General features: G+C 35.0%; 1 protein-coding gene across 2 annotated transcripts in view; it reads left to right on the top strand.

Moving 5' to 3' along the window:
- The window catches only part of LOC105061538 (uncharacterized), a 63,666-nt gene that overhangs the window by 26,036 nt on the left and 16,273 nt on the right, over positions 1 to 21,357 (top strand). For both annotated transcript variants that reach the window (XM_010945619.4, XM_010945617.4), the window contains exons 4-5: positions 443 to 474; positions 15,426 to 15,454. In XM_010945619.4, the coding sequence (XP_010943921.1) occupies positions 443 to 474; positions 15,426 to 15,454 (61 nt within the window). The remainder of the gene's footprint in view (positions 1 to 442; positions 475 to 15,425; positions 15,455 to 21,357) is intronic.

Below are 21,357 nucleotides of genomic sequence, written 5' to 3'. Positions count from 1 at the left end.
TCGATAAGGCATGAGTATGATATGTATGGTGCCATGCTGATCGGCAGAACAGCACTTTCTAATCCATGGTTGTTCCATATATGAATAAATTTTTTATTTTCATTAATGCAATATTTAGTTTTTTCTGTGATAATCATTTTTCATTAATATATTGCTTTTTGATTAAAAAATGCGGGCTTATTTTTATAAAGCTTATTTATTTTAGTATAAGAAATTATTTGTATCATAGTAAATTTTGTATATGAAAGGGTCTTTTATAATCTAGTTATGGGTTATATGCAATAAACCCCTATTTCTTAAGTTGGAGACAGCTTTGCATGCACCCGAGTCATCATGGCTATTATTGCATATATCTTGATTTGTTTTAATGTTAACAAAATTGCACATGGATTGCTTTGTCATATTAAAGCCATATTTGTAATTTTATGATTTAACCTTGCAGAATTTCTCGCTCTTAACAAGTTTCTGCTCAAGGTTGGTGCTTCTAACAAGTAATTTTTTTAAGATTTCATGAACTTTCAAATACTATATCTGAACTTAAGATAGACCTGGGGGTGATGCATGCCTATACTGCAGCCAATCATTTGTTGCCCAGCATTAAGTTTCACATGTCATAGCCATTTTCGCAATCTTTCAAAGCTTGTATCATATCATGTTGAGTATGTGCACATGCATGAAAAAGTCTATCATTAGCTCATGCAAGGTGCACTACAAATTGCCAAATACATTAACTTTGCAATCTTTCAAAGCATAAACTTTTCACTGACAAATTGTTGGTATTATATCTGTAATAAAAAATCTGCATGCTATGAATGTCAAACATGTTTGACTATTCTAGACCAACAATTCATCCCAATGAGTCTTGAATTAATATTGTATTGATGATATTGCAACTAAAACATCTTGCACACTAAATTATAACCTTTGGCCTAAACTAAATCAAAATAAAAATATAAAAATAATGAAAGCAATGAAACTAAGCTATTGTAAGGTTTAAACCATAGATACATCATGACTAGGGCAACTAATTCCCTCTTTTTGGCAAACATTGATTATGCTTTTTTGGTCATTAAGGCAATTTACAAGAAACTTGTTGAATTTTTATTTGTGACGACTCATATCAGCACTAAGCTTCAACCTAATATTACTAACATTTCAATATCAGTAGAAATATATGATAAATACTATTATTTTTTCTTTCTTGGTATCTTAAAAGATAAATCTAATATAGATCGTTTTTTGTTTCATGAAAGATTAATTACATATCTAAGTAACTCAAGGCAAATATGGGTATGTTTATGTTAGGTGAGTATTATTACATCTTTGATATTTTCCCAAGGTTTAGAGTACCGATGTGGGTGCTAGTATTAAATGGGAACCAAGTTGATATGGTGTTGATATGATATCATACTAAGCAGTACGGGGTGTATTGTATTGGTATGGCATATGGTATCATACTAACACTGGTGTATCATACTGAACCGCGTGTTGACATTGTAATAGGATGGTACCAGTATGGGATCCACTATCGAGATGGTGAACCTTGATGCTAACTATCGTATAACCAAGGTTCAAAAGCCGATGGTTGTACTTGCACCGACCAAAGGTGGTATCAAGGTTCGTTGACAGAATTAGATCCCATGCCGGCTAACAGCGGTATGAGTCGGTATGCCTCTGTATCGGACCGTATTGTGCTTGAATCGATACAGAAACGAGGGAGAATTGGGGAAGAAAAAGAGAGCGGGGAGGGAGGGAGAGGAAGGGAAAGAAAGGGAGGCTGATGGAGACGTCGGTGGTGGTGACTGGAGGGCTGTGGAGGCCGCCAGAGAGCCGTCGAGACCTTTGGGGCTCCATGGTCCTCCACTAGAGAGATTAGAGAGAGAAAGAGGGGGGATGGAGAGGAATGGAAGGAGGGGGAGGTGGTCGGGAGGCTACTGGAGGGCCACCCAACATCGGGTGGCGGCCCTCCGATGGCCTTCCCGCCGCCATCCCTTCCATTCCTCCCTCCTCTCCTCTCTCTCTATTTCTCTCTCTAATCTCTTTCACAGAGGACCGTGAAGCCCCAGCGGCCTCGGCAGGCCATCTTCAGCCTTTCCATTTCATTTCCTCCCCTTCTCTCTCTCTCTTCCTCTCTTCTTTCTCACTTCTTTTTTGCTGGTGTTCTGAATTGAATGCCCGAACTGCACCACCGGTGCCGTTCGGGGTGGTTCGGCGTTCCATGGATTAGTGTGTATGTTATGCCTCAATCCCAGGATTGTACGGACGAAGGGATGGGGTTGCATATGCCTGAAACACCTTCGACGCTTGATACTACCTTTTTTGGCCTCTAAATTTTGGTTTTAGGTTTCCTCTGGCATTTGATATTTTTGCAAGGAAGAATGTGCAAATAACGCGTTAACTATCCTTATTATAGTTTCATGTGCATGCTAAAGTTAGAAACATGCATGTGTATCACATAAACAATATATCCAAATTGCATATATAATATAGGCATTCATATTATCATTTAAAAAGCAATTAGATTGCTAGAAATCATAAATCTTTATACAAGGAGCATATTGACCGTTCTAACTCATGGATCGATGTGTAATAAAAAAATCCGGAAGTAAAACTAACCATTTGACAAAACAACAAAGAACAATATATCTGTAATGGCATTCATTAACAAAATTATATTCTTCAAATCTCCATACAGCCCCTCACTATATTTTTTTTATTCATTTTGTGAAATTTTATATTTTTTTAAGATGAGGTAGAAGTGCAAGTTCACTGCATGCATTTTGACCATGCACCACATTATGTATGCAGATGCATGAATTTATTTATCCTCTTTTGAAGACCAAATTCTTAATTTTTTAATGCATATACATTTCTAGTTAATTGGAGATAAAAGTTATAAGGTTAGTAGAAATCAGTTAGTTTAAAAATGCACCACCTCTCTCAAAGTTCAACATATAATAAATTAACACATTCAAAATTACATATTTTTAATATTTTTATAAATAATTAATTCAAAAGTTGCTATTAGAAGTTCAAAAATGAAAAACTTATTGCAAACAAAATGCACTATCAAAACTAGCACATCATGCATAACTTTTTGAAATTATAATGTTTTAAATATTTTACAAATAATTATTGTAGAATTTAATTTTAAAAATTCTAAATAATCATGAAATGTTAAACAGGGTTTTCGTATTTTTCAGCATTGTATATGCACCATATAAAATAAGAACTTGAACGGTTGTATCTTTGACAAATTAATTCTAAGTATCTTTGACAGATTAATTTTAAATTTATTTAATTTTTGGGCATAAGTTTTACCCTGTGTTTGGTTGGGGTCATGAGAGGGTGGATAGATAAGGTTGGAAGAATGGATGATCTCTATCTACCGTTTGGTTCAAAAAGTTATATGGAGGATGGATAAAAAATGAGGGGTTGTCTATCCATCCTGGTCCATCAATTTGTATCCTTTCAAATTGATAGGATGCAAGGAAGGATGGATGGAGCATCGATGAGTGGATTTTTGCATTGACAAAATTTTTTCTCATTAATTTTTTTGACAAAACTATATTATTTTTTCATTTTTTTCGTTCATATTATTTATATATATTTTTATGTGTACTATTAATCATATACTATTAAATTTTATTACTAATTATTTTAATTTTAGTATATAATTAAATAATTAGAATTATTTTCTATTTCTCTATTTTTATATACTATTTTTTAATTAACTATTTGTATAATATTAACTATTTAAATTAAATTATAAAATAATTTGTTATTTATATAATTGATATATATAATTTATTCATTAATATTAATTTATAAAATTATTTATTAATTTAAATTAAATATTTATATATTTTTATATAATTATAGATTATAATGATTATAAGTTTATATCTTGTTTATTTTTTTAGTATAAATAAGTGTTATAAATTGATAATAATAATATTTTTATCTAAGGATAGTTTAGTAAATATGTTACATAAATATCATTCATTCTCTCTTTCTTTTCTCCTATACCAAATAGAAGAGGGGATTATTTTCATCCATCCTTTCATGTTTAACTAAGCATATGAAAGGATGGATAGAAGATTCATCTATCCTCTCCCCTGTCCATGCTTCCTCCTCCATCCATCCTTCCTTCAATCCATTCTTCATATCAAACAGAGGATTAGGAGAGCCTGAGCATTCTAATTGATCCTTTTTTTGTTTAAATTTTGTAGCATGTACACATGACACGTGCAAATAATCTACCAACTTTTTTTAAATGTAACATATTATTTTTAAAATATTTTTAATAAACTTAATTTTAGATAAATAAAAGCAAGAAAAATTAATTTAGTATGGTTATAGAATCACCATGCCCCACATCATATCTGAAAATCAATCCGAACAAACACCATTTGATAGGATTAATGTTGGACTAAATGGATATTGGGTGTAGGTTTTGGGATTAACTATAAAAACCCCAAAATCCTACTCTTTCAACACCAAATAATTTTCTAAAGAATGAATTCTTCAAAGATCTATTCTCCAAAAAAAAAAAAAAAAAAAAGATAGAGTTTCTCTTTTATTTATTTTAGCTATTTTAGCACAGTTTATGCTTAGATTTTTTTCAAAAAAATAAAAAATGGTGGAGATAAGACATGGACCTTGGGGATTTGTCTTTGCAAGCTCAAAACCATGGTTTTGGAGGCCAAATGCTGGCTTTATAGTGCAAGGGTGCTGCCTTGCTTTCCAGGCCAATCCAACCTAATGGTCAAAGAGGGAGAATGGGGTGTATTTTTGAGGCCTCAGTGGGTATTGAGCAGTGTTGCATTGAGCTATTTAGGCTTGGTTCAGTCAGAACTGCTCGATCCTTAAGTGGTTTGTGGGCAGTTTGCATGGATCTACCCCTGAACTTGCGGGGATAGGACTAAACCATCCTCAATTTGGCACTAACTGGGTGTTTTGATACAGTTTGCTTGATTTTCATCCTTGGTTATAGCATTATGGTACTGAACTGGTGCATTTTTGTTTTTTAGTGGTTTTATGTTGTTTTAGGATTGTATGAGGGTTATGGCAATTATGGGGTTAGCACATGGAGTATTTATGGTGCTGATGTTGTTAGTATCTCTGGCGTTTTGCCAGTGTAGAGTTTTTTTTTCCTTCTTGCTTTCAGTTTTCTTACACTATAACATACTGAGAGAAAATTTGTTTTGATGAATGAAGCACATTTTCTTTGTGCACTTAGTTTTTGCCTTTAAATTACGTAGATGTGTTATTTTTTTTGTAATTGTAAATTTACTGATAAAAGTTTATGTGCAACTGTACATGTAGAAGAGGAAAGATAATTAAAGTTTTAATTCATTATGACTTATGAAAACTCACCAAAATTATATTGATATCTTACTTGCGACATCCATATTAAAATTATACTTTTGAAAACAAAATGTTTGACATATAATTGTCGCATTGCACAAGGTTAGGTTACTCCATTAAGGTGTAAAATTTCGCAAAAATATTGGATTGTGATCTTGGATTTATTGGAAAGGTCTTTATGAAACCTACGATTCATATCTCACAAACCTTGGTGGAATTCTAATTTCTAATGGTTTCTGGGTCAAAAAAGGGCCAAAAGCTGTAACTGTAATTCAGTAACGATTTTCTTTTGGTTTCTGGAAATTCATTTCTTTCCATGAAAATATCAGATTTGAAAATCTCGGACTCATTAGGACTTTAGGAGGTCTATGATTAATATCTCATAGCCTTTAACAAAGTTCATATGTTTTCTTTCTCAAAAAGTGGCTAAAAGTTTTAGCTACAATTTAGTAATTTTTAAAATTTGTCATTTTAGGAGTTCGTAGATAGCAATTTAGATGGTTGGGATTTTTTATTTAGATTCAAGTGCATGATCTGTTTTGGATTGAAATTTTTTTCATGCTTTATGTATAGCATAGATTTAAAATAATTTGCACATTTCATATATCATTTGATTAAAATTTATGATGTAATAGTTGTAAAACTACAACAATCTTAGAGGAAAAAATGTATATTTGTTAAAAGATTCTCTATATTTAGAGATGTTTCTGCATATATAATGGATTGCCCAGATTACATGGCATTGTAGGTTGACACTCAACCTGAAGTATACCCCAAATTCATGCCAAATGGGAAAAGGAAGGTAGAAATTCTCCTTTTTTAATCTTTGACCTTTTTCACATGGAAAAAAGGAGTTGAGTAGTCGATCATGTAAAAGCATGATTGTGAGCGGAATTGTTTTGATCTACATGAGTCTGTCAAATCTGAATATGAAAGGGAGTGGAAGAACTCTCTTTCTTCATCCCTTTTGCTCCTCTTATTCAAAAACCCAAAATGGAAAAGAAAAAGTAGCACAATTGCTTTTGACTTGATACTGACTGATACTGGATGGAACTTGCAATTGCCAATTTGTATGCTTGGCGCCAAACAATATAGACTATAACACCTTGGTTTCATATGTATCATGGTAATAGGTGCATTCTAATACCTAGTTCTCTATCGGTATGATCATGGGATGAAGCCATATACAATTGCCATGGGCCCCCTTAAATTTTAAGTTTTCCTTTTAGATTATATGGATTTAACATCTAAAAGAAATAAACTTAAAGAATGTTCTCCCCAAAATCATGGGGATTACTTGTTTGGTTCCAAAATTTTGTTTTGCAACTTCCCTCTCCCTAAAATAAAGTGGTCTAGTTGCTAGTTTGGCTACCTACATGGAAGTTATGGATTGTTAATGTAAGGTATTGAAAGCAGAGAATAAAAGAAATTCTCTGTTCTATATTATTCCAATTTCTTGGTACCTATTATATACAAGAAAAATTATCTAAATCCAAACCTTAAAATTTGGTAAATTACAAGAAATTAGGAAGCCAGAAATCAGAAAATCATTACAAGAAATTAGGAAGCTAAAAATCAGGAAAGAAAATAGGAAATGATATCCCTAAACTGACTCCTTCGAATGTGGAATATAATCTGGAAAATAAATTGAAATAATATCCCTAAACTGACTCCTTCAAATCGGGAACATAATCTGAAAAATAAATTGATAAGCTGTTAACACTCCCCCTCAAGCTAGTGAATAGATGTTGGTCATTCTCAGTTTGTCTACTAGCACTTCAAAATTTGATCTAGGCAGCCCTTTTGTTAGCACATCTGCTATCTGCTGTTTTGTAGGCACATATGTCATGCAAATTATCCCATCTTCAATCTTCTTTTTGATAAAGTGCCGGTCTACCTCAACTTGCTTTGTTCGGTCATGATGAACCGATTATGCGCAATACTTATTGCGGTCTTATTGTCACAATATAGCTTCATAAAACCCATATTAGGCATTTTCAATTCTTCCATTAGTCTCTTTAATCACAAGCTTCCTGTGCAAGAGCTCTAAATTCTGCCTCTGCATTGCTACGGGCTACAGCAGACTACTTTTTGCTTCTCCCAGTAACCAAGTTCCCCCAAACCTTTGTACAATAATCTGATGTGGATCTCCTATCCTCTACTGAACCTGCTCAATCTGCATTGGTAAATGCCTCCACATTTCTCAGCTCTCATTTTTCATAAAAAATAAGGCTTTACCTGATGCAGTTTTTAGATACCGTAAGATTCGATAGATTGCTTTAAGATGCTCTTCAACCGGAGAATGCTTGTACTGGCTTACTAACTGCAAATGCAATATCTGGTCTTGTTTAAGACAAGTATATCAATCTTCCCACCAGTCGTTGATATGTACTATCTACTGGAATTTCATTCGTTGCTTTTCCAAACTTCATGTTCAGATCTATGGGTGTTTCGGCAGGCTTGCAACCGAGCATTCCTGTTTCTTTCAATAGGTCTACTGTATATTTCTTTGGGAGATAAGATACCTCTCTTGCTTCTTGCCACTTCCATCCCTAAGAAGTATCTAAGTTGCCGAAGGTCTTTCATTTCAAATTCATTTCTTAGAATTTTCTTCAACCTCTCCATTTCTTTCATATCGTCTCTGGTTAATATAATGTCATCCACGTACACGATCAAGATAGCTTTCTTTCCATCTTGTGAATGTTTGAAAAAGAGAATATGATCGGTTTGTCCCTGGTGGTAACCATGCCTCTTTATTGTCTTTGCAAAACAATCAAACCAAGCCTTCGGCGATTGTTTTAATCAAGGTTCGCTGTACCGATACCGGACGGTGTGCCGGTGTCGGACCGGTATGGTACCGGTATCGTACCGTACCGACACACGGTACGCCTAGGCATATCGGTCCGGTACCGGTACACAATATTTTTTTCGATTTTCAATTTTTTTTTTGGATTTTTGAAGTTAATAATTGATAAATACAACCTCAATATGGCATTATATTGCATATTATTGACATATTTGGGTTCAATTTGGAGTTAGGTTGCGGTACAAAGACTTTTGATCCAAAATTTCAAACATATATTTATTTACATTATATTTCAACTATGTCATCTTAAAACTAAAGAAAAAATATATAAAATACGCATTAAAATGTATCTAAATATTTAAGTACAAAGCGCAATAACTGATATACGAACCTAAGATGTACTCCGCATTTAATTTCTTGTCGAGTGTCTGTGATGCTCGTAGATGTCTGGATCATCAACATAGTCTGAAGGGATATCAGTTCAATCCTCTAGCCAAGCTGCATCATACTCTCGAATATTCATCATCCCATAAGGCATCCTCTCTGGATTGTAAGACATTTCAGACCTCTCGCTAAAATTTTGATTCTGAGAAGTATCCTTGAGATGATGGTACTGTTGTGGAGGAGTCTATCCAAATATGTCAGTAGCAAAATCTGATCCATAAGATGCTCCAGGCTGCATAGGGTAGTAACCACTAGAAGATGCCTCGGATGCACCATATGTATATGGATCATAAGGTGGTTGTGGATAATAGGATCCATAATGCGAGGATGATCCAGATACATCTATGGATCCTACTCCACGTGCAAGATCGTCCTCAGTATATATATATATATATAATTAAAATATATGCAAGTATAACAAAACACGATAGTTTAATGATAATTAAAATAATTATATATAATTTTAAAATAATTTTAATAATTATTTTAAAATTTATAAATTCAAAATAAATATGTTATATGTTTCAAATAATATTTTTAAATTAACTAAAATATAACACTATTTTTATATATTTTTTATTTTATAATTAAATTTTTTAATTTAAATTATTAAAAAAATAATTTTTTAATTTCAAATATTTGAAAAAAAATTTAAAATTAGATTTAAGTAGCTTGAATCATTCTAAACATGATTCCCAAACTCTAATTTTTTTTCCTAAAATTTATTTTTTTTTAATTTTTAAATAAATAAATATTTAAAAATATTTAAAAAATATATAATTAACAAAAATTAACAATTTGGTGTCATCGTGTAGATCTTCCAAAGATCTATCACATATAATTAAATCATACCAAAATCATAAGATTTTGGCGTGATTTTCTTCTATTTTTATTTTACCTCATTTTTATCCTATTTCTAACAACAAAAATAAAAAAAAATATTTACTAACAAAATAACAGATTATCTTACCTCCGGTCAAAGATCAGCCTCTTCTCAAATCACTCCAATTTCACGAAATTTTGCCTTCTTTTCTAATTTTTTGGAGGTCTCAACGATTAAGTTGCCCACGGCCATGGGTGTTCTTTGAGAACTCTCAAAGAACACCGAAGATCTGGTGCTTATTAAAGCACCAGGCCCTCCCCCCATGTGAAGTGGGCCACGCCTATCTCTCCCCCCTCCCTCCCCCCCACCACATGAAAAGGCCCCCACCTTCCCCCCTCCCCCCCACCCCCATGTGAACCCCTGGGCTGTACGGTTTGGTTCACCCCGAACCGACGGCGAACCGAGCTATACCGCTCGGTTCCGGGCGGTATGGGCACGAACCGCATTGAACCGGGCGGTTCGGTGCGGTTCGGGGTTGTTTTTCGAAAAACATGCCCGAACCGGACCGGTAAAGGATCGATCCGGCTCGGTACGCCCCGTACCGGATGGTTCGGCCCGGTACAGCAAACCATAGTTTTAATCTATATAGTGACTTCTTCAACCTACACACTCTCCTATCACTATTTGCCCCTTCAAAATCTGGAGGCAAATCCATGTAAACCTCCTTATCATGCTTCTCATTGAGGAAGGCATTTTTTACATCCATTTGATGTAGTGCCCGGTCAAGATTAGCTGCTAGTGATAGTAACACCCTTATAGTATTTAATTTTGCAACTGAGGCAAACGTTTCCATGTAGTCCACCCCAAAAGTCTAAGTGAATCTTTTTGCAACCAGACGAGCCTTGTGTCTCTCTATTTCACCATCTAACTTACACTTAATGGTAAACACCCATTTACACCCTACAGAACTCTTACCTTCAGGTAACTCTACTACATCCTAAGTTTTATTCCTTTTTAAGGCTCTCATTTCTTCAAGTACAGCAGCCTTCCATTCTGGTTTTTCAAGAGCTTCTTGAATATTTTTTGGAATTTCATTCTTTTCAACCTTTTCTATCAAAGCTCGGAATGTCGATGACAATCGGCAGTAAGATAGGTAGTTGGAAATGGGATGTTGTGTGCATGCTCTAACCCTTTTTTTGAGAGTTACAGGAATGTCCAAATCATTAGGTTGAGACTCCATTTGTGGCAAGTTCGAAGTATCATTGGTATCAACAGCTTCAGTTTCAGTTTGTGTATTTACTTGTGGATTGGACTCTTGGCAATACGGCTGATGCATGAAAGCTTGCACTTCTTGAGGCTTTTTGTCCCTTCGTGAATAAACATGAAGCTTTGATTGTTGTTGACTAAGCCCATTTGAATCTCCCCCTATTTCCAAATCAAACCCTGTTGATGACACAATTGTATGATTTTTATTTATTGGTGTTTCGGGTATGGCAGAAACTACAGGAAGAGGAATAGGACAATCCCAAAGCCTCTCTCTCCTAATGTCTCTCCCTGAAGAGTGGGGTTTGGGTAGAAAGGTTGGTCTTCAAGAAAAGAGACATCTAGGGAAACAAATAATTTTTTTTGTGGTTGGACAGTAGCATTTGTATCCCTTCTGATTTGGAGAATACCCAACAAAGATGCATTTTATGGCTCTAGGATCTAACTTTTCACAATTAGGACTGATATTATGGACAAAGGACGCACAGCCAAAGACTTTTGGAGACAAGGAGGTGAACAACCGGGTTTGGGGATACGACTCAAGTAGGATACTCAAAGGTGTTTTAAAGTTGAGGACTCTGGATGGAAGTCGGTTTATCAAGTAGACAGCCTCACCCCAAAACTGTTTAGGAACATGGGTATAAACATAAGAGCATGAGCAACCTCCAATAGATGGCGATTTTTATGTTCAGCAATACCATTTTGTTGAGGGGTTTTGACAAAAGAACTTTGCTAGAAAATCCCATTTTCTTTAAAGTAATTGCCAAGGATTGAATTGAAATATTCCCAACCATTATCCGTTCGAAGAATTTGAATTGATGTATGAAATTGATTTTGTATCATTTTATAATATAGAACAGTTTGAAACTGGAACAGATGCATTCTGTTGAGATGCTTGGGCTTGGGCAAGAAGGGCGTGCAGTTGTTCAAGCTGCTCCTTGTTAAAAACTGATCCTCCTGCTTTGTTTTCCTCTGAAGCAGCCTGGAATCCTTTGCGCTGTTCGCCTTGTTTGCATGGCTTCCAATTAGCTGATTTTTCATGTATCTTCCAGTATGTTTCTCTAGTATGATATGGACGTTGACAATGATCACACCAGGCTCTATGATTCTTTCGATTTCCATGCTGATCTGCAGAACTAGCAGGTTCATAATTTTTTGAAACAAGGGCAGAGCTTTGAGACAGATTATCCAAGATGATTTCTTTACTTCCTCTTAGCATGACACATTTCTTGCTTTCTTCCCATCTCACCTCTGCAAATGTCTCTCTAATGTTTGGAAATGGTTTAGTTTCCAACAGCCGTCCTTGTACCTCATCTAACTCCTTGTTTAAACCATGGAGAAAATCAAATACCCGTTCTTTTTCAAGCATTTGCTTATATTTCAAGCTGTCTTCAGCACAATGCCAATTTATTTCATAAAACATATCCATCTCCTGCCATAATTCAGTCAAAATATTGAAATACTCTATCACTGAAAGATTACTTTGTTTTGTGTTTTTTAAGGTAGATCTAATCTCAAAACACTGTGCTGAGTTCTCCAGATCTGAGTACATTTCATGCGCCATATCCTATATCTCCTTTGCTATCTTGTAGAATAAATATGTTCGGCCGATCTTAGGTTCCATGGAATTAATCAACCAAGCCATAATCATAGAATTTTCTGATTAGCCTGCTTCTCCTTCCTCAGGTGTTGTCATTGTACCTGTCAAGTAGCCGAATTTGCCTTTGCCTCGAATTACCAGCATAATCGATTGAGACCATTCAAGAAAATTGGTCCCATTTGAGTTGGTGCTGGGTTATTTGGAGAGAATGAGTATCCCCAACAGCAGGAACCACAGATGATGGCATATTTTTGGAGGGTTCAGATGATACCTCTGAGGAACCTTCTTGGGTTGCATCAGCCTTGACCGTTTTAGCCATAAAACAATGATCAGAGGAACCTTGGCTCTGATACCATTAAAGCAGAGAGTAAAAGAAATTCTCTATTCTATATTATTCCAATTTCTTGGTACCTATTATATACAAGAAAAATTACCTAAATCTAGACCTTAGAATTTGGTAAATTACAAGAAATTAGGAAGCTAGAAATCATGAAATAATTACAAGAAATTAGGAAGCTAAAAATTAGGAAAGAAAATAGGAAATGATATCCCTAAACCGACTCCTTCAAATGTGGAACATAATCTGAAAAATAAATTGAAATAATATCCCTAAACTGACTCCTTCATATCTGGAATATAATCTGGAAAATAAATTGATGAGCCGTCAATAGGTATAATTTTCTTATTTAAAATAAATATGGACATTAAGAAACTATCATATACCAAGCCAAGAGGAATTTTGCTTTTGGTCTTCTACTGAGGTCCAAACTACTAGAAAAAGACAAGTTCCCTCTTGTCTCATATATATGACTGGTAACATTTTGTAATTTAGGAGTTTTATCTTTTATATTTGATCTTTTATTGTTTATTTAATAAACTACATATTAGCTTAAAATTTTGAATATTTTTTTAATAACATTTGTTCACCTTGGCATTAAACCATAGAGTTGTTTGGAACAATTAATATTTCAAAGTATGTTCTCATAGACTTATAAATAGATACTTATTCAACATCATTAAACAATGCATAGGAATTTAATATAATATATGTTTGTTTTTTTTTCCTCTGAATACATATGCTGGAATAGGAATGTCAACTTTCTCCTATATGACAAAATACTATGATTAGACTTTATTTTGCTTTTAGCTCAAATTATTAAATTTAATGTGTTTTTTGTTGGCCTCCCAAGGAAAAATGCTGGCTCGGCCCATCTAATCCTTTTTGCTTGCTATGGATTGGGACTTCAATCCTTGGATTTTATAATATAAATATGATAATTTTTCTTATCATGAACTAGTTTGTAACAATTCATTAATAGATTTATTAGTATAACTAAATTGGTTGCAATCAAAGATTCAGATCCCAGCGGGATGTCCTGCGAAACATCGGGATAGGGTACCATCCCATGTGTCAGGACAGGACCATTCCGCTAGTGTCCTCGCATCTCAATTGGGATGCTTTGGGTATCCTCTGTCCCAAGCGTCGGGACGGAGCAGGACGGCGGTGCGTCCCGTTCCATAGAAAAATCGAGACAGCCCCGTCTCACGGGATTTAAAACTTTGGTTGCAACTATAATAGCTGCAAGTTGTAGAACTCTGTAATAACCTGGAACCTCACCCAAAAAGGCTAATAGGAAGGTGTTGTTTAGGTTCCTTAGCCTGTATCATTTGCCAATATCTAATCAATGTATAGTCAATGTGAGAATGCATACATGCCCACACGGGATTTGATATACTTTCTCCATTTAAGCCCTAGGCTTGCCAGGCTAAGAGTTCAAATCCATTCAAATTTAATCACAAGTACTACATTCAATCACGAACGCCATAATCAGCTTGTGGTCAATCCGATTGGGCTTGTGCTACAATATCCTTAATCTACATGGGCTATAGATCTGCTTTGATATCATTTGTAACAACGTAAAACCTCACCCAAAAACACTAGCCAGAAGGTGTTATTTCAGTTCTTTGGCCCTATATAAGTATCCAAGATTTATCCAATGCAGAGCTGATATGGAACTAAATATACGCTTGCATGGTCCTTTTAAGTGCTCCTCAAGCCATTGGCATAATTGCCACTATTGGGCCTTGGCCCTAGATTCCTCCACCATCATAACCACCACTCTAGTGGTGACAAATTGAAATAAATTATTTCATTGTTAGAATCAAGCAACAATTCTATGCCCATGTCGTACTAGATTGAGTTTAATGATTTTGAATTGAATATGGCTATACATCCAAAAATTGCTGCTACAATTTAGATAACTGTTCATTTCAATTTTTCATCTCTTCTTTGAACTCCCTTTTCTTGTATGATTGAATTTCAAGTGAAGCATTATGATGAAATTTTATCACAAGGATTATGAAGGCTGAGTATAGTGTGAGTTGGATAAATGCGCTCCATCCAGACACCATTCACATGGATTGATATTTAGATGGAATGATTGGTTTAGATATCATGATCCACGGATTGGCTCTTTCAATCGAGATCTGAAGTTCACAATCTAATTGATCTCAGCATAGGGATCTTATGTAAGTTGTTAGTGCCATCTTATCTTTGGTTTTCTTTGAATGAAATTGCCTCTGGTTTGTTTTGCCTTCCTCTTGCTGATTTTCAGCACCAGAGATCTGGAAGTTTCAGATCCAAGCAGAAAGATCAGATCAATCCTTTTGCTGATTGAGAGTTTCATTGTACATCAATCCTTTTGGTCTTTCTAAAGCAAATACTGCTTTAGAATATATGAGATTAGGTTAGCTAGCTCATCATGTTTTTGAATTGATTGTTATCTGTAGTGTGGATGCAGATGTATGTGCTGGTCCATATACGTAAGTCATTTTTTCCCGTTAACTCTTTGCTGGTGTGGTGTTTCCATCTAATTATAAATTCTAGAAGAATCAAATTCTGATATTCTTTGTGCATTGTTTGAAGTAAGAGTTTATGAGTATTTTATTTTTTTTCAGTTCAATTATGAGCTATAATTTTGAATATATTCTCAACTTTATTATGTTGAATATATTTTTTTTAAATTCATAATGATGAATTTTGTCCCATTATGTGTTTCTATTTGGTTCATTAAAGATGTGCTGTAATTTTTCTTATTTATTATTTATTTTTTATGTAGGTTCAGAATGTCTTCTCAGCGCTAGAAAGGTCTTCCATTGCATCCTTCTTATGTGTACATGCTATCACTATCCATTCAAAAACTTTTTATCATATGTCTGTTATGATCTAAGTTGGAGCATGTTATGTTATTATATTTTCATTTCATGTCAGTTCATCTCTTGGATTTATAGTTATGGAAGTTTCAAGTTTTGGCTAAAATGGATTGGTTTCGGCTGGTTTTGGCAAATTTTGGTCAGTTTTGATTAGTTTTGTTCGAGTCAACTAGTTTTGGCCAAAAATAATGGAAACTACCTTTTTTTGGTTAACTGACTCATATATGTTTAATATTTTCTTTGTTTCTGTCTTTGAATTTCTGTACTAATTAGCAAGCATTGTGTTTCAATAATTTTTCTCACTTAATGTTTTTTATTTTTAGAAAGAAAATGAAATATTAAAATCGGATAATCAAGTAAAATGTTTTTTTTTATCTAGATAGGTTTTTGGTTAATTTGGTAGGTTATAAAATGAATTAAAGTGACATTTGTTGTCATAGCTCATTAGAATCACATATGCTTACACTAGTTTTTTATTGCTTAGATGAGTAATTAAATAAAATAAAATGAAATATATTTAGAAGAGTTCTCTCTTAGATGGTTATCGATTTTATACTCTTGTGATACTGAACGAGGACATATAATTAATTCTATACTATTATGTACTTAGTCTTGCTAATTTGTGCTTGATTGAATGAGTTTTGGTTTTTATACTTAAATACATTAGGAGAGGGCGAGTGTTATCATAATGATGAAGTTGCTCCATTGTGACCTATGTATCATGAGTTCAAAACACGAAAACAACATCTCTACGTGTGGGGGGAAGGGCTGTGTTCATCTGACCCTCTTCCGACTCTGTTGTGGTGGAAGCCTCGTGTGCTACGATACCATCTGATACTTAATACATTAGTATCTTCATTATGACCTGTATCATGAGTTTTGATGAGTGTTGTAGCATACTAAAATTAATCGTACTCACTACATTGTAGATAAGGTGAGTCAGGATCGTATCTACAGGGATCTCAGGCCGATTATTTTGAAAATATAAATAAAATAAATAAAAAAAATAATAGATTGCAAGAAACTAAGAAAGAAACAAAGAGATTGCAATAAAAATATTTTTCATTGATTAAATAAAAAAAACATACAATGGAAAAGAAACAAAAGTTCGATATAAGAACAACGAAATCAAGTTGATCTTCTAGTTGCGTCTGATAGTGGATATATCTCCTTGAATCCTTTATCTTCCTCCATGTAGACAGCGGCAGGATGGTTGGAAGGCTTGGTCTAGGAAGTCCAAAGAAGAAAGATAGATGGAAGAGGATATGTGGAAGAGAAAGAATAGCGGCACTAGGATTAAGACCTCTCTTAAATTTCTTGGGATGTGGAAAAGGGATTTATGGAGGAATATGGTGTCGTGCTAGGGTTAGTACCTCCCCTAGACTTATGGAGAAGAGAAAGAAGGAGAGAGAGAGAGAAAAGCTTGAAGAGAACTTAGAGTTGGCTTGATTGAAGAAGATGGGGGCCTTGGGATTTTATTTATAGAGTGGGGAGGCTAGGATTTTATGAAAAAAGAGATGGGAGCGTGAATAAGGATCCTTGGATCTTTATGAAGAGATCTTTTAATCTGAGCCTTTGAGATTTAAGTCGTGTTCACATTTGGTTTCATTTATCTTTTAATTTGGGCCCTTGATTGGAGAGGCTGCTTCTTGATCCTTGATCTTTAAGTCGCGTTCACACTGGAATGGGAGCTGGTTGCCTGGTTCACTCAAATCTGATCTGATTGGAGTCCAATTTGAATCATATGAATCCAAACTCTCCATCACTTACAAAATAGACTAGAGAGCATCAAATTTTAATAAAATAACATCAATTATTATAATATTTAGTGTTTCTAAGGACTTAAATTAAATATTCTATCACAACCCCCAACTTGAACTTTACTCGTCGTCGAGTAAAATAGATAATTAGCATTGTGCACCAAATTATTCTTGAATCGAAAGTTATTCTAGACATTCCTAACTGTAGTGGATATCTGGTTAGACCATTAAAAAGGTACTTCATTAGATTATCAATTCGATTCAATTAGTGGTTGAGTATTAGTCATTAAATTTTTAGAGATCTTCTTTTGCCAACTTTTCACTCTACTCTTTAAGTCCTCTAATTTGATGTGAGCAGGGTTTATTGTCTTATTACAATTTAGTCCCCTTATTATCTATTTTTTTTTCTTTCTTTTTTTTTTCAAAAAGAATGTAGTGCAATGTTTTAGCCTCTTGAGCTTTCTAGCTGATCCTTGTAGCAAGCTTTCAGTCAATGACTCCCAACCCAGTTGGCTTTAGGGTAATAGGTGTAGAACACCCCTCAGGCTTACTGATTTGAGTCCAAAAAAAGTTACGAGGTGAGACAGACTCTATAACAATCTTTTAGCATCCCTACTTTTTGACGCGAACTAAAATGCTTACTCAAGCAAAGGGGTCCGGTTACTCACCGAGACAATGCTAAATCTTTTTTTATTTTATCTTTTTTTACAATAAATTTTTTTTTTGCATACCTCGATCTTTCCACCCATACCTCCATGAAGCAGATTCTTCATTGAGATGGTGGGAAGAGGATTTTAGAATCACTCCAAAATTTAGTCTGGTCTAAATTCTTCCATTAATTGGGTGTTCTTAATAATTTCTTCCTCAATATTTTTAAAATTATCTAGACCATTAATCACTCATTGATTAGGGTGCCTAGTTAACTTCAAATCGAGATAACATTCAGATACATAAAACTAATTATTTCTGATCATACTCGAGGATTTAATTAAATTAGTTATTCTCCAACTTAATTTTCATTGTCCCTAATGGAAGGAAAAAAAATGCAAAAGGAGGGATACCACCTGATTTGCTGTTGTTTGCAGGTTCTTTCATGTTTTCCAAGAGCCCTCATTAGATGTTGATGATTCTCTCCTCAACTTAGCTAGTTGTCCTTATTAGATTTCTACAAAATAAAAAAAAAATCTGGATAACTGAAAAATAAAATATGGGTTGCTTCCCAACAAGCACTAAGTTTAAGGTCTTCAGTTAGATCAAGCTAAAGTTCAATTATAGACTGGATGCTGTAATTCAATTGAGTCAACTTGCTCGCCATCTATGATTTCATTCACATAATATTTCAATCGTTGGTCATTTTTTTTGAAGGTGTTTTCCTGTTTAGGATCTTTGATTTCAATTGTTCCATGAGGAAACACCTGAGTTACGACATATGGTCCATTCCAATATGAACAGAATTTTTCAGGAAATAGTCGCAACCTCGAATTATAAAGCCATACTTTTTGATTAGGTTCGAACATTTTTCGTGAAATGTATTTATCATGATAAGCCTTAGTTCGAGCCTTATAAATTCGCGAACTCTCGTATGCTTCATTGCGTAGCTCTTCTAATTCGTTCAATTGTAATCTTTTATTATTACCTGCATTTTTTATGTCGAAATTGAATTACTTTATAGCCTAAAATGCACGGTGTTCTAGCCCTATCGGCAGATGGCAGGCTCTTTCAAAAATGAGCCGGAAAGAAGACATTCCTATTGGGATCCCGTATGCAGTACGGTAGGCCCATAATGTATCGTCTAATCGTCCAGACCAATCTTTTCGATCCGGCCTAACCGTCTTCTCGAGAATTTGTTTGATCTCTTTATTGGAGACTTTCACTTGGCCACTAGTTTGGGGGTGGTATGGTGTGGCAACTTTGTGAGTAATTCCATATTTCTTCATTAAGCTTTCAAAGTGCTATTCGTGAAGTGTGCACCTCCGTCACTAATAATGGCTCTTGGACAATTGAATCAATTTAAGATGTTCTGTTGGATGAATTTCATTACCACCTTATGATTATTTGTCCTGGTTGTCATAGCCTCAACCCATTTAGATACGTAATCTATCGCAACCAAAATGTATTCGTATCCGTAAGATGGAAGAAAGGGGCCTATAAAATCGATTCTCCAAATATCAAAAACTTCCACGACTAAAATAGGGGATAAGGACATCATGTTTTTTCTAGAAATGTTCCCGTCTGCTGTCAGTGCAAGCACTCAAGGCAAAATTTATGTGCATCTTTAAACAATGTCGGCCAGTAAAACCCACTTTGTAACTTTTTCACGGCTGTTCTCTTTCCACTGAAATGTCTCCCGCATGCATGAGAGCGGCAAAAGGTAAGTATACTTCGATACTCACTCTCAGGGATACAGCGTCGAATCACTTGGTCAGGACAATGCTTGAATAATTCAGATTCCTCTCAATAATAATATTTGACCTATGAGAAGGATCGATCTTTCTCTTGTTTTGTCCAATGGAGAGAAACTTGTCCTGTTGCCAAATAGTTAATAATGTGAGTAAACAATGGGATTTGGTTAGAGGAGATTGTAAAAAGTTCGTCAGAAAATTTTTCTTTGACTTCATCTGTATCCATCCTATGATCAACTAAAATTTTAGAAATGTGATCAGCGACCACATTTTCGGAATCTTTCTTGTCTCGGATTTCTAAATCAAATTTTTGAAGCAGAAGGATCCGTCTGATCAATCGTGGTTTAGTATCTTTCTCTGAGAGCAGATGTTTCAGAGCTGCGTGATCAGAATACACTAGAATCTTAGACCCTAATAGATATGAATAAAATTTATCAAGGGCGAATACCACCGCTAGTAGCTCTTTTTCTGTCGTGGTGTAGTTTAATTGGGCATCGGATAGAGTTTTTCTAGCGTAATAGATCACATGTGGCTCCTTGTTGATTCTTTGACCTAAGACGGCTCCTATTGCGAAATCGGAAGTGTCATACATGATTTCAAATGGGAAGAACCAATCAGGGGGCTTTATTATGGGTGCTGTTGTCAAGATTGTTCGTAATGTATGGAAGGCTTGTAGACATTTTTCATTAAAGACAAATGACGTGTCTTGGCTAGTAGATTCCACAAGGGTCTCGATATTTTGCTAAAATCTTTGATGAAGCGTCTGTAAAATTTAACGTGACCTAGAAAAGATCGTATTTGTTGAATCGAAGTGGGTGGTGGTAGTTTTGAAATGACCTCGATTTTGGCTGTCTACCTTAATCCCCCTTTCGGAAACAATATCCCAATACGATTCCTTCTCGAATCATGAAATGATTCTTTTTCCAACTTAAAATCAAATTTATCTCCGTACAGTGCTTAAGGACTTTGGAGAGGTTATGAAGACAATCCTCAAAAGTGATTCTAAATACGGAGAAATCATCCATGAATATTTCGAGATATTTATCCACCATATCCGAAAAAATGGCCAAGATGCACTGTTGAAATGTAGCGGGTGCATTGCAGAGCCCAAACGGCATACGTCGAAAAGCGAAAGTGTCATAAGGGCAAGTGCAGGTGGTCTCCTTTTGGTCATCCGGGAATACAGGTATCTGATTGTACCCCGAATAACCATCCAGAAAATAGAAACAATGTTGACCTGCTAGCCGTTCTAGGATTTGATCTATAAGGGGTAATGGAAAATGGTTCTTCCTAGTTACGGTATTTAGTTTTCTATAATCAATGCACTCGCCAATCAGATGGTGTGCGAGTGGAAAGTAGTTCACCTTCTTCATTCTCCACCACAGTAATAGCTGATTTTTTAGGTACTACTTGGGTAGGGTTGACCCATTTACTGTCGGATATGGGGTAGATGATTCTAGCATCTAACCATTTTACCACCTCTTTCTTCACTACTTCCCGCATGTTTGGGTTCAGTCTCTGCATGTCTCGATGGGGTTTGGCATCTGCCTCGCAATGAATGTGGTGCATACAGATGGAGGGGTCAATTCCTTTTAGATTGGCAATGGACTAGCTGATAGCCTCTTTGTTTTCCTTCAGAATACCAACCAATTGTGCTTCTTGATCCGGGGTCAAGT

This window comes from Elaeis guineensis, chromosome 11, assembly GCF_000442705.2.
Source record: "Elaeis guineensis isolate ETL-2024a chromosome 11, EG11, whole genome shotgun sequence".
In the NCBI taxonomy this organism is placed as follows: Eukaryota; Viridiplantae; Streptophyta; class Magnoliopsida; order Arecales; family Arecaceae; genus Elaeis; species Elaeis guineensis.
This window is presented reverse-complemented; position numbering and strand designations above follow the sequence as displayed.